Source organism: Thunnus thynnus, chromosome 18, assembly GCF_963924715.1.
Source record: "Thunnus thynnus chromosome 18, fThuThy2.1, whole genome shotgun sequence".
NCBI classification, from domain to species: domain Eukaryota; kingdom Metazoa; phylum Chordata; class Actinopteri; order Scombriformes; family Scombridae; genus Thunnus; species Thunnus thynnus.
In genome coordinates this window covers 16,831,570-16,844,557 of record NC_089534.1, presented here as the reverse complement: position 1 = coordinate 16,844,557, position 12,988 = coordinate 16,831,570, and the positions used below count along the sequence as shown (strand labels likewise).

Here is a 12,988-nt window from a genome sequence, read left to right as displayed (position 1 = left end):
TGTGTGTGTGTGATGAGGTCACAGGTGCATGGTGGTTTAGAAAAAATATGGGTGTTACAATTGTACCTTCCCCCCCTACCCAAAATAAGGTTATTGTTGTTCAACCACTTTGATTACAGTCATAATCCTGGTCTCATTTAAAAAGTAAATCTTAAAATTTTGCAACCAAAAAGTCAGAATGAGTATAAGTGATCCTGAAAATAACGCCACCAAAGCTAAAGTGTCCCACGGTTGGGACAGTGTCGATTTACAGGTTAATAATCTAATGATGCCATATATAATGATATTATCAGTTAGTGTGACAAAATCAGTACTTTTACTGTAATACTTTAAGTAGGCCTACATTTTGCTGCTAATAGTTATGTACTTTTACTTAAAGGTGCAGTGTGTAGTATTTAGTGGTATCTTGTGGAACAGACTTGGCAGAAATGGAATATAATATTCACAAGTATGTTTTAATTGTGTATAATCATGTGAAAATAAGTTGAGTTTTCGTTACCTTAGAATGAGCCCTTTATATCTACATAGAGAGCGGGCCCCCTTCCACGCAGCCCGCCATGTTGCACCCCCATGTTTCTACAGTAGCCCAGAACGGACAAACCAAACACTGGGTCTAGAGAAGGCCTTTCACGTTATCGCGACTGTAGGTTCTCCTACACTCTTGGAAGGAGAAGGGGAGGGTTATTCAGTTAGTTGCAATCTGCAACCTCACCACTAGATGGCACTAAATCCTACACACTGGTCCTTTAAGTAGGACTTTTCATGCAGTACGTTTTACTTATAATGGAGTATTTTTACATTGATGTATTTGTACTTTTACTTAAGTAAAGGATCAGAGTACTTCTTCCACCACTGCTGAGAACTAAATTTAGTTGTCAAATCACACAGTATAAAATAAGAGAGAAACTGTTTTGTGATTTATGACAGTGGATACATTAAATGCTATTGAAATTATATATATTTTAAAGTGGTTATAATTGGTATGTTAATATAATTTTTTATCAAATGTAGTGGTTGTGTTGAACCTACAGAGTCTTCAGCTCCCCTCTGCTTTACAGAGCTTTATAGGGAGTTTCAGCTCATTGTTTATCTGTTGACCAGCAACTTTACTGTTTTGGTTCACTCTCACTGCTCTCATAGTGGTGTTTAAATTCAGCAGCAACATGCAGCTGTTCTACAGACACAGTTAGCAACTAGCTGATGAACAAAGTGGAGCATTTAGAAACTAAAGAGCCAAATATTTCCCTCAGGTGTTGATGGAGACCAAAAACTGAACTAAAAGAAGAGTGAAAATCGGACTTACATTCACCAGGTGGACAGAAACATGACTCCATATGAATGATAATGTAACTGCTGCATGTGTAAATACAAGCAACTGTTTGCTAACAAGTTCAACATATCATGTCAATGTTGTGTTAACTTGTTTATGCTCCCCATAAGTGGCTCAAATGAATAAATAAATAATTTATGCAGGTTTAAATAAAACTAACAATTCTTGGGGTTAGGGTTGTGTTGTCGTCTCTCACTGTGATTCACTGAGAACTCAACTTTGAAGTCTTTACAATGCTGACTGTTTTTCTGACTCCTCTGTCAGCGTCGACCTCAGATTTATATTTTTGTACATTTGTCTCCCTCTCAGTACCAGTGAAGAGATGTGTTTGCCTCAGGAGTTTAAATCCCAGCTCACAGCAGTGGAGGCTGGTCCATAGAGGCAGAGGAGGTTGCTCTTCCTCTATTTCTGAGAGGCAAGAGGGAGATCAAAACACAAAAAAAGAGTCATTGGTTGAAATAAACCATTACCAAATCTCAGCATCATGTATAAAATAGTTTTCTCTCTTTGTTGGAAAAAATCCATTATTTAAATTCTGATTGAAATGCTTCAACAGTGACACCTGCAGGGCAGGAGGAGAAAGGGCAGTGTGTGTGAAACTGAGAGGAGAGCAGAGGAGGACGGGTTACTGCTGTCCTCCTTACGACGGGATCTCTTATATCAATTTAATGTACATCATTTTTTTCATGCTAATCCAAAACACTTTTAAACACATCACTAAAAATGACATTTTGTTTAAACTTTTTTCAACAGAGTCTAAATTTCCTTTTTTCAGATTTACATTTCCCTTTTTTTTATCAAGCAGTAGCTAGCTACTTCTGTTAGCCAACGCAGCGGTTAGCTTGTTGTTGCAGCCCTGAAGGACTGTTTTTCTCCATGAAAGAAAGAAGACGTCAGATAACGTGAGTCAGATACATCTTCTCCCTCTGTCTCTTTGGTCACTAATTTCTTCTTTGATGGTTAAATGTCTCTGTGTAGCTGTTGTGTGAATTTATCTCCTTAACAAGAATACAACAGAGATGATATAATGTGCTGTAGGTAGTTTGTTACAATGAGCTGTCTGGACTCACGTGGAAAGAGTCTGATTCATCTGGAATTGATCCCGTTTTTAATTGATTGGTTGTTCAGTCACCTGTTGATGTTGTGTGCTTTGTGAATGAGTGTGCAGGAAGTCTGGCTGCTCGTTCATGAGAATTTCTTCATTTCTTCATTCTTGTTCGTTTTTAAGATGAACTGTATATTGAGTAATAAGCTTAAAGTAACTAGAATAACAACAGTGTTAACACTGTCAGCTATTTTTTGTATGTTGTGCATATAGATAAGAGTGTGTAAGTCATGTATTTGATACATGAATTAATACTTTTTGATGTGAACCTAAACTTTTAGATCTGTGAATGTTTTTAGTGTTCAGTCTTTCTAGTATTCAGTACTGATCTGAACCTGTATCACATTATAAGCTTTGTGGTACTTAATATATTTCTGTATGCTAAGAAAATATATAACAAACACATGTAAATCATGTGATATCTTGTCTGTTTTTGATGAGAACATAAATCTATTGTCACAAAATTTGAAGTTAACTTTGTTGGTAAAAATGACACATCTGAACCACTCCACGGCTAAAATGAGCACGTCTTTGTTTAGAAACAAGACGTATATGCTAAGTGTTTTTAAGGGAATAGCCTTTTCACCACTCATTTTTTGTTTTTGTTTTTGTTTTCGTTTTTGAAAGCAAATTGTTTTATATGCCATTTGGTGATGGCATATAAAATTGTCACTCCCTCTGATTTCATCTGGTCAGGGACAATGATATAGTCTGATATGGTTTGTTGTAAGAGTCCATGTTACATTCTGTTTGAATATGGGTTGCTATAATTTAAGAGGTTATGCTATAAATTATGTTGGTGTATGGTGTTTTAAAATCTTGTTCCATGTGCCACTTTTTAACTTTGAGCACCTGCCCCTCTAAAGGTCTCTGCACGGCCCTGCATCTGAGCATAAGAACATAACATAACTTGAACATAAGAAAGTAGAGATAAGTAGTCAACTAGTGTAAAATAACATGACGCTGTGGGTCGGTTTTCCTCCTGTCCTCCCCAATTTTTTGAGTCACCAGCTGGCACTGGCTCACATAATGTATGCAGGGTGCCAACAACATTCATGAAAAAGATCTTTTAACTTTGAAGTAGGCCAATAAATCCCCACTGCTACATGAAAGATAAGACCTGATAGTGGGTCTCTTCATTCTTTTTCCTGTTTAAAGTTTCTTTTGAGGCAGTTTTTCTTTTTCTTTTTTTTCTTTAGGCCTCCAAGGACAGAACTATAACCCACATTTGTTGGAGTGTTTGTAATTGCGACAAAGTCTCATGTTCATCAGTTGTTCATATTATTTTGTCTACCACTTGTATATCAGCCCTACCAGTATATTCATAACACATATTTTTATATTTATATTTCGTGTTTTGTCATTTTCAGTCAGTTCTTAGCACAAAGTCCACTTGCTGGAAATTTTCCAGAGCTCTCAGGTGCATCTAATGGCCTCCATCAGGTGACTGGTGTCATTGATGATTCTCCTTTCATGTGAAATCAGTCAGACAATTACCATAGCTGTATGCCGCAAACAGAATAATCTTTAATGTTATTATAATTTACAAAAAGATACCACTCTGTAAAACAAACTGTATGCTTTTTAAAATACTTTCCTTTACACCCACCTCAAGGCCTGGGCTGGCATTCATTTTTTACTTCCTTTTTCAAAACATTTGGATCAGTAGTAACTTTTCCAACAAGAAAAAATGTTCCTAAGGAAGCTTTGAAGTCAAGGCCAAGAAGTTCAAGTGAGTCAATGGGTGCATCAGCTGTTTTATTTACCATAAAACTGCCTTGTTTCTTGCTTGCTTATCTTACGTTAAGGTCATAAGACAAACCTTTGTCCCAGAAAACACATTCAACAACATACTAATGACAGTGACAAGTTCTTGTAATTTAAAATTAAGAGCTGTGGGTAGTAACATGCAATGGCTCTATCAGCTAACCCTCCTTCCCCCCATCTCCATCCTCCATTCATCCCATTCTCCTCTGCACACCCTTGACTATAATGTTCCTGAGGAGCTTAGCCAGCTGCCCCTGAGGTTTTTCCTCCCACGGCTTCATAAAGCTGTCGTTACGTTTAGAGGCAGGTGGGCTCCCCCATCTGAAGTGACTCATCCGATAGGTCCCATCCTTTCTTTCCTGCGGGCTCAACTGGGCATGTGACTTGGAGCTGACCATCGCCTGGGGCAATCCTTGAGTCGTGTCCTCCTTTGCTTCATCCTCCTTACTGCTCAGCTGCCTGCGAGCCTGAGGGGGGAAACTGCCCTCAGAAGAGCCCCCTCCTTCCAGAGGGGAGGCAAAGATTTTGACTGGCCGGCGTTTGCGGCCGGAGGGTTTCCCCCAGCGGAAATGTTCCATTGAATAGGAGCGTCTCTTGTCGTTGTGGGCCTTCAGCTTTTTCTCTGATATCTTGTCTCCAAAGGGTTTACCCCAGCGGAAATGCTCCATTGAATAGGAGCGTCGCTGGTCGCGGTTGTCTCTCAGGTCTGACTCTGATATCTTATTTTCAGAGGCCAGTGTGGCCGAAAGGATGCTGAATAAGAGGTCATCATCATCATTAACCTTCAGGGCCAATGCACTGACCTCTGGGAGTTGAGCCTGGATCACAGACATGCAGAGGTGAATGCAGTCCTGTGAGGAAGGAATCACACAGACACCAGCAACGTTTCAAAACTGAATGTAAAGTGTGTGTGCGTCCTTTGCAGGAAGAAGAGTTAATGATGATGCATTAATGAGCAAGTTGACTGTATTAAACAGAGTAAGTGTACTGGGAAGATCAATGATTGGATGCGTTTAAATTTCCTACAATACATGCATACAGTTGAATATATCCAAACTATTTGGACATGGACACAAAACACTGATATGACATACATACATACGACAAAGAAAAGCAACAGATCCTCAAGCTGGAGGCAGAAGATGTTAACTGATTATTCATTAACTAATCCTTTCAAGTCATTTGTCAATCACTTAATGGTTTTAATGGTTTGGTGTAACTTCTTTGAAACACAGATCGAGAACAAACCTCCTGAAGATTTTTTCGACTTGTTTCAACTGTTATCATCTTAAAATCAAAGCTAAATATATATCTGTTTGTCATTGCTTTTATTAAACTATTTTTAGACCTGCACAAAAAAAAAATATATATCTTTGACCTCACCTCGAGATGCATTTTCTGACTGTTCTGGAGCTTTCAATTGCCTCACATGATCTTTCTATGCAGAAAGAGTTTGTCCTTTTGTCATGGAATAGTAGATGTTCAAATTTCCACTTTTCTTTAGCACTTTAAGGACTTCAAGTTGAGCCTCGAAAGATTCAGAAAAATAGATTGTGATACGACTGAAAGCTCCAAAACAGTTGGAGGTTGAGGTGAGGCTGTTTTGTCAACTGCTGTTTCCAAGATCAACAATGAACTTCAAAGCTCAAACTTTGCTCTCCCACTTTTTGTGATATTTGTATATTTTCTCTTTTTCCATATCATCTCCATGTCTTATCTACTATGAATCACCCTGTCAAAGAAACGTGCTATACAAATAAAGTTAAAGCCTTGCACTAACAGAGAGAAAATAGAAAGAAAGTTAGACCTACCAGTATCCTTCCCTTGTTGCTCAGGTCGTTGCAGATGGAGCTGTCCAAGCACACAGACCCGAACCCCGGGACGCACACATATGCCATCACCACCACTAACAACCAACATAGACACACCATCGTCAGCCTGGTGCAGAAAGGAGGAAACAAACACAAGCGAGTAAATGAGCTGAAAAGAAAGCAGGGAGAATCTCTTCAGAGAAAACAAAAGTCTTTAATAACAAGACAGTGTGACTGTCTGATGCCCAAACATTCACTTAGTCATTCCTAAATCGGAAGAAACTGATACTTTTGTGTAGACGTACCCTAGGTGTCTCTTGATCATTGCGGTATTGCGTAACACTTTCCTCCCTCCCTTATATAACTTGACATGTTTCAACACTATCTGTGAGATAAGTGGTGGATTCGTAGCTGTGTGTGTCATGGCTGAATAATAACTGTGAGCTCAAACACCAGTAATCAACATTCCTCTTCTAGCCAACATCGTGCATATTGTAACAGATGGTCTTGTTTATCAGCGTCACATTCATCTAATTTAAAAGTAGTTGATAATGAAAGCACAGGAAAATGTGACAGTTCATCTGGAGCCTTGCCTGTAAGAGTTCCCAAAGGAGGCTCAATTAGGGTTTGCAGTTTTTAACACTAAGGGACTGTACAAAAATTATTGTGGGGTAGGGGGCAGGTGGAGTCAGAAATGAGGGAGGATTATGTTTTGTTTTTTTCACTTTTGCTGAGGGGAAGGTAGTCTTTTCTTGCAAAAATTTTCTGTAAAAAACATCAAAATAGTTATGTTCACAAAATGCTTTTTGTCTCTGCCATGGACCATAAAGCTGCGTTTTTCCAAATGCAGAGGACAATAATCGTGTCTCTGTATTGGGGCTTTGTTTTACACTAATCATGTAGTAACATGCAGCTGGTAAAACTATAATGTCAGTTTTGACAAACACCTGGATCTCCACCTGTAAGTAGGGATTATCTCTCTAAGGAGCATGTCATTATAACAGAACTAAAGACAAGTAAACCTGTATTATAGTGCAAGTTTGGCATAACTCCAGCCCTGTCTCTTAGAAATTACATTTACTACTAATACTACTAAATTATTTGCCCAATTACGTTGTTTTTTCGAATGAATGAAGCGCTACATTTATGTACTGCACAGAGGTCGGGGTGGATGATGGGTGTACAAAATGTAGGACATTAACACTGGAGATGAAAGTTCACACCCTGAGTCTTGTGTGTGGTATAGACAATAAAAGCACTTTGGTTAAAGTTAGTGAAAGATTATGGTTTCAGCTAAATGTTAATAAACTGACTTTTTTCTCTATTAATGGATAGGGTTAGGGTTAGGGATCTTTCCCTAACCTAAACCAAGTGCTGCCATTGCTGAAACAAAGCCACAAAAAGGTTGAATAACTACTGGTGGATATTGCACCACAAGACTGGATATTTTTGTGTAAAATAAATGAAATATAAATAAAATAAAAGTGGTTATAATAAAAATTAAATATGTTGTCAGTGCAGATTTTACTCAACATTTTTGTGACATCCGAGATTAATTAGCAACATTTTCTCATGATGTTGACAGAATATGTAGTTCGGGCAACATTATGTTTCCTTCAAAATGTATTAGCTGTTGCAATTTAGTGGTATATAAACAGAATTTCTAGGAAACAGGGTTTCTCAGGCTCTTCTACTGATGCTTACTGTTCATTTAGTAGCTCTTGGTTCAAAAAGAGAGAAAAAAAAGAGAGAACAGCTGGAATGCATGATAAATAAAATGCATCATTTATGTTTTACATACTTTTGGCAATTTCTTATTCCGCTCTTATTTGGGCTATGTAAAGTCCATGTTTTATCAGCAGGGAATGCCTGAAATTGGGTCAAGGTGTTGGATTTTTTTTTTCTTATTCAAGGGGACTTTAAAAAGTCAAACAAAAAGTTTCAGCCTCATTCCCAACCCAAATCATTTTCTTACAGTCCCTAAACTGTGTTAATATCCAAATGACCCATGCAGTAACCCTGCTGCAAAAAAAGAACCAGAAACAAGCAAACAAACAAAAATGAATGCATCCTTCCTTCTTTCATAGCTGTGCAAGGGGAAACAACAATGATAATGGTGGCATTAAGCAATTCATTACATTAGTGAATAGGCATCGAATTGCCTGCCTTTTAATAGAGGGATCCGCGGCCAAGAATTGAAAGGTCGGTGAGGTGAAATGACTATTAAAGGCTTTGTGAGACAAGTGGCCAGCAAAGGTTACCTTTTCAGCTACTTAAAGGAAAGAAATCAATGCACATACATGGATGCATGCATGCAAGAAGACATATATATATATATATATATATATATATATATATATTGTTTGAGCGTGTATTCATGACAGCCCCACACATTTCAGAAACACTATGATAGAATACAGAGAAAGATATCAATAGATGATAGCAGTCAGTGACTTCCCTTCAGATGCATCTCCAACAGGCAAATGCCTCCCCTCATCTCTTTGTTGCAGTGTTTATTATTACTTCTTCTCCCTGCTTTTCCCCACATTGAACCATTTAATCAGAGACAAAAGCTATTTTATTTTAGAGAGTCCCACAAACAGAAAGCACTTAATTCAACTTTACCACTGACCAATTGATCTCTACCGGTTTGTTGTTAAATTTGACATCCTGTTTGTCATCTGATTCCACTAATTTCACAGATGTTAACATTTTAAAGCTCTTTGTAAAAAATCCCATCTTTGTTCTACACAGGGAATTAGGTCATTTTCTTTCCTTTGCTGTACTCTCTCACTTCTCTATTATTCTGAGCAGTGACTCCTTGGTGGGCCATCGTCTTTGTAACACTGGCAGAGACTTGTCTACACTCTTCCCACAGTATGACTCACTCAGCTGAGCTCTGCTCTCCACAGAAATCATATTCTGATAAAGAAGACTGTGAGCTGCAATTAAAATACATGGAAACCTTATGTGTTGATGATGTATGGAGGTATTTATAGAGTCTAACAGTTAGAATAGTAAAAGTATTGTTCTATATTCATGGAAAGCAATTCAAATGTCACCTAAGACAACTATACTCCTCAAAAGGCTGTGATGTTAGTATAAGATAAAAATCCACTTGTATGATCATTTACAGAGCTGGAGGTGTCAGAAAATGCCCATAAATCCTTAATCAGTTAGTCAGTGACTTATTCATTCAGAAAAACAAGACGCTACCAACAACCAGACACAATTTTGATCCATGCCAAAACAACAGGAATTCACAAACAAGTTCAGGATAATTCTTTTTTTTACCTTCTCCAATTCCTTTGTTATTCTCTTTTCTTTCTTTTCCTCCCTCCGTTTATCCACAGATCTTTCTTGAGTGGCGACTCTTAACTGTGATCCCTCTCTTTCTCTCCTGCTTCCTCTCTGGTCTGTGATGAAATGCTCAGTAGTCTGCTGTTGCTTCCTCGAGGAGGAAAGCTCTTTTTATAGACGCACGAAGTACGGAGCTTGGAGTCTCAAGGCCTCAGGGTGTGATTGAGGTAAAGGGGTCTTCTGCTCCATCTGGGAGGGGAGGAGTTTCGTTTGCCTGTTTGTGTGTATGGTGGTTAAATGCCACCCACACATTTTAATCAATGGAGCCGCTCACATCACCAGACAACAGGTGAAGCATTAGAGAACTGTTAAAGAACTAGTTGCTGCCCTCCTCCTCCTGCTGTTGCTTCCTCTGGTTGAGGTGCAGTCTTAAAAGCCTTCAAGGATGGATGGGTGATTATTGGGACATTTCAGTGCACTAAGGGAAATTTCTTGACAGCATGTTTACATTACACAATGATAAAGAAACAACTGCTGTTCCTTAGTGGACTCATGTCAACCCTGCTCTAAATCCCTCAAAGGTCAGCCCTAATCGCTGACATCACAACGCTGAGAGCAACATCTTTTCAAAAAGGACAGAGAGCCGGGGGGAAGTGTGCAAATCAATTTGGCTGATTGGATCGTTTTTCTGCAGTTTGGGTTCAAAAGGTGTGCATGCGTCCCTTTGTGGAAACTTCATTAGGAAGACCTGACTCACTGGTTAGACGTCATGACTACACTCGGAGTGAGGAGTCAGAATACACACACACACACACACACACACACACACACCCACAGTGCTTTATAAAACAAAAGGTTGTGCTGTTGAAAAGAAAATTACTTTTTCTTTCACCTATTCAATACACACATTCACTTTCCTGTTTTCTACAGGTGTATAGATTTTTTTCCCCCAAGGAATAATATACAAGGACGAACCACACCGAATAGGTATAAGAGTAAGTGTAGGTGTAAGAGACGGAGAGATTTATCTTTTTCCTTTGATGATACGCAGTCCATTATGTTCAGTTTTACCTCATTTGTAAATTGAAAAAACATGTTTATCAGTAACTAAATAATGAATATGACTCAAACAAACATTGAAAAAAGTTAGTAGATGCAATAACATTTTTGAAAAGGCATCATAAAATCTGTTAACTTGTTCAACACAGTTACCATATACAGTAAACAAGCTATTTATTCAGTAAAATGTATCAATAAATATTGTAAGCATTAATTGTTACGATTATTGATACTTGGATGTATATTAATATCATCATCATTATATTAAAATATAAGAAAAATAATTTAATTGATGTCATATTATACATGTATAAATAACTATTAATTATTTCTTTAAAGATTGATTTTATCAAATTAATACATTACATTCTTTTTATAATAAGTGCTTTGTTGTTGGAAAGGTTAACAAAAAGGTAGACCAAAATTCATCTTTCACTTTGGGGGAAAATACACTTCGTTAAAAAAATGACTGCACCTGTGATTTATAAAAAACTATCCCACCTTCCTCTGAATATTCCCAATTCCTACTTCAGAGTTTTTGATACTCTTATTTTAGATTTTCTTTGGTCAACTTTTAAATGGTACCACTGGGCTATCAATATAAAGTATATGAGAACATGGTTACCGGATAGTGAGGCCAGAGATATACCAAGCTGGTTCCAGATAAGACTGAAGTCAGTGGTGGGCTAGCTCACTGGTCCGAGCTATTTGGCACAAAGTTGCTACAACAGAAGGATCATCCTATTATCACTAACACTAAATAAATGTGGTAAAAACTGCATTGAGCTGTTCATTGGGATTTATTCAAATCCCCTCAAGCACCTTTATGGAATAATAAGTAAATTTTAATTGGAGACAAAACAGTTAATTGGACACTATGGTGAAAAGCTGGGACTCCCTATGTTTTGCATTTATTTGATAGCCACACTAAGCACTATCAAAGCTTCAACCAAATAGTAGATAAATATAAATTACCACATAATTAATTTCGGAAGTATGTCCAAATGCAAAGTGTCTTGTCTAAATGGTTAGGAAGCCCGCTTACTTGCCCCACGGGTAGTCTGATTGAAGAACTGCTGATTAGATCGTTATAATGCAGGGACATTGCTCCCAAGATCTATCATTTACTACAGGAACTATTATGTGACCCCTTGCTCAAGATCAAGAAACACCGGACAGTAGACCTGGCTTTGGACATATCTCCTGCGGATTGGAAGCCATGTTTGAATAACATTAATACAATGTACAAGGAAATGGGCAGTAGGGTTATTCAACTAAGAATAATACACAGATGGCATCGGACACCACAACAGCTATATAAATGGAACCTGATACCAGTAGATTCTTGCTGGAGATTTGAAGGAAATGGTGCCTCTTTCCTACAAATATTTGGGACATGTCCAACACTAAAGGACTGTTGGAATAAGACCCAAGAGGTTATATTTGAAGTCCTAAACAAAAAGTTCCAAATCTCTACAAAACTGTCTATCTCGGGCTCAACCACTGAGCTCCAGGACTCTGACTTCTCTTCCTTCAAAAAGAGATGGATCATTTTGGCCCTCACAACAGCCAAACGGATACTACTGAGACACTGGAGGAAGAAATGCCTGCCCCACTACGAAGAATGGTCTACAACAATGGCACGGATGGCTGCATATGAGAGAGTGATATACTCTCTACTGAATAACAATCATGAAGCCAGGTGGGCTAGACCCGGAAGAAGACAGCTGTTCCTCACTGTCTGCTTGTCTAAGGAGCAACTTCATACATGGCACAGATAGACAGGCGACAAATTAAAGGAAAAACTGGTACAGGCCTGAATGCTTGACCCCTACAGTGAAGGGATCTGCTGGCTCTGTGATGCTGTGGATGGCTCTTTGCTGGCATGGTTTGGGTCCACTTGTCCCCTTAGAGAGAAGGGTCACTGCAAATCAATACAAAGTTGTTCTGAGTCATCACCTTTGTACTATGATGAAACATTTCTATGATGGGAGTGGTCTCTTCCAGGATGACAATGCCCCAATTCACAGGGCACGAGGGATCAATGAATGATTTGATGAGTATGAAAGTGATGTGAATCATATGCTATCACCTTCACAGTCACCAGATCTCAACCCAATTGAACACTTATGTGAGAATTTGGACTGACATGTTAGGCAGCGCTATCCACCACCATCATCAAAATACCAAATGAAGGAATATCTTTTTGAAGAATGATGTTCATCCCTCCGGTAGAGTTCCAGAGACTTGACACTTTATGTTGGTTTTTCCTTTAATTTGTCACCTGTCTATATATGAAAATAGGAGCATTTTCATATATGACACATATATGAAAATTCCCTCACAATGTTCATTACCAAAAAAAAGAGAGAAAAGGTTAACAAAAGCAGAATTTTGGTCATTTAGACTGATATGTTTTCAAATTTGTTCATTTTCTGGTCAAACGCTTAAAAAAAGGAAAAAGCACACCTACAACATTTTGAGAAATGATAATAAGGTTACGTAAGAAAATAAATGCCTGACTGTACATTACTCTTTTATCAGGATGCCAAAAGTGTTTCAAACTCTTTAATTAAGGCAGATAATCCACATTTCACAATAAAACTTATTTGATAG

The 12,988-nt window shown here is 38.1% G+C and overlaps 1 protein-coding gene across 1 annotated transcript; it reads right to left on the bottom strand.

Moving 5' to 3' along the window:
* Positions 1-3,086: 3,086 nt before the first annotated feature.
* Positions 3,087-9,538, bottom strand: LOC137169568 (pro-opiomelanocortin-like). Its single transcript, XM_067572840.1, has 3 exons — positions 9,308-9,538; positions 6,014-6,140; positions 3,087-5,053 (listed from the first exon to the last, which is right to left on the bottom strand). The coding sequence occupies exons 2-3, from the start codon at positions 6,131-6,133 to the stop codon at positions 4,394-4,396; spliced, it is 780 nt and encodes a 259-aa protein (XP_067428941.1). The 5' UTR covers positions 6,134-6,140; positions 9,308-9,538; the 3' UTR covers positions 3,087-4,393.
* Positions 9,539-12,988: the final 3,450 nt, after the last annotated feature.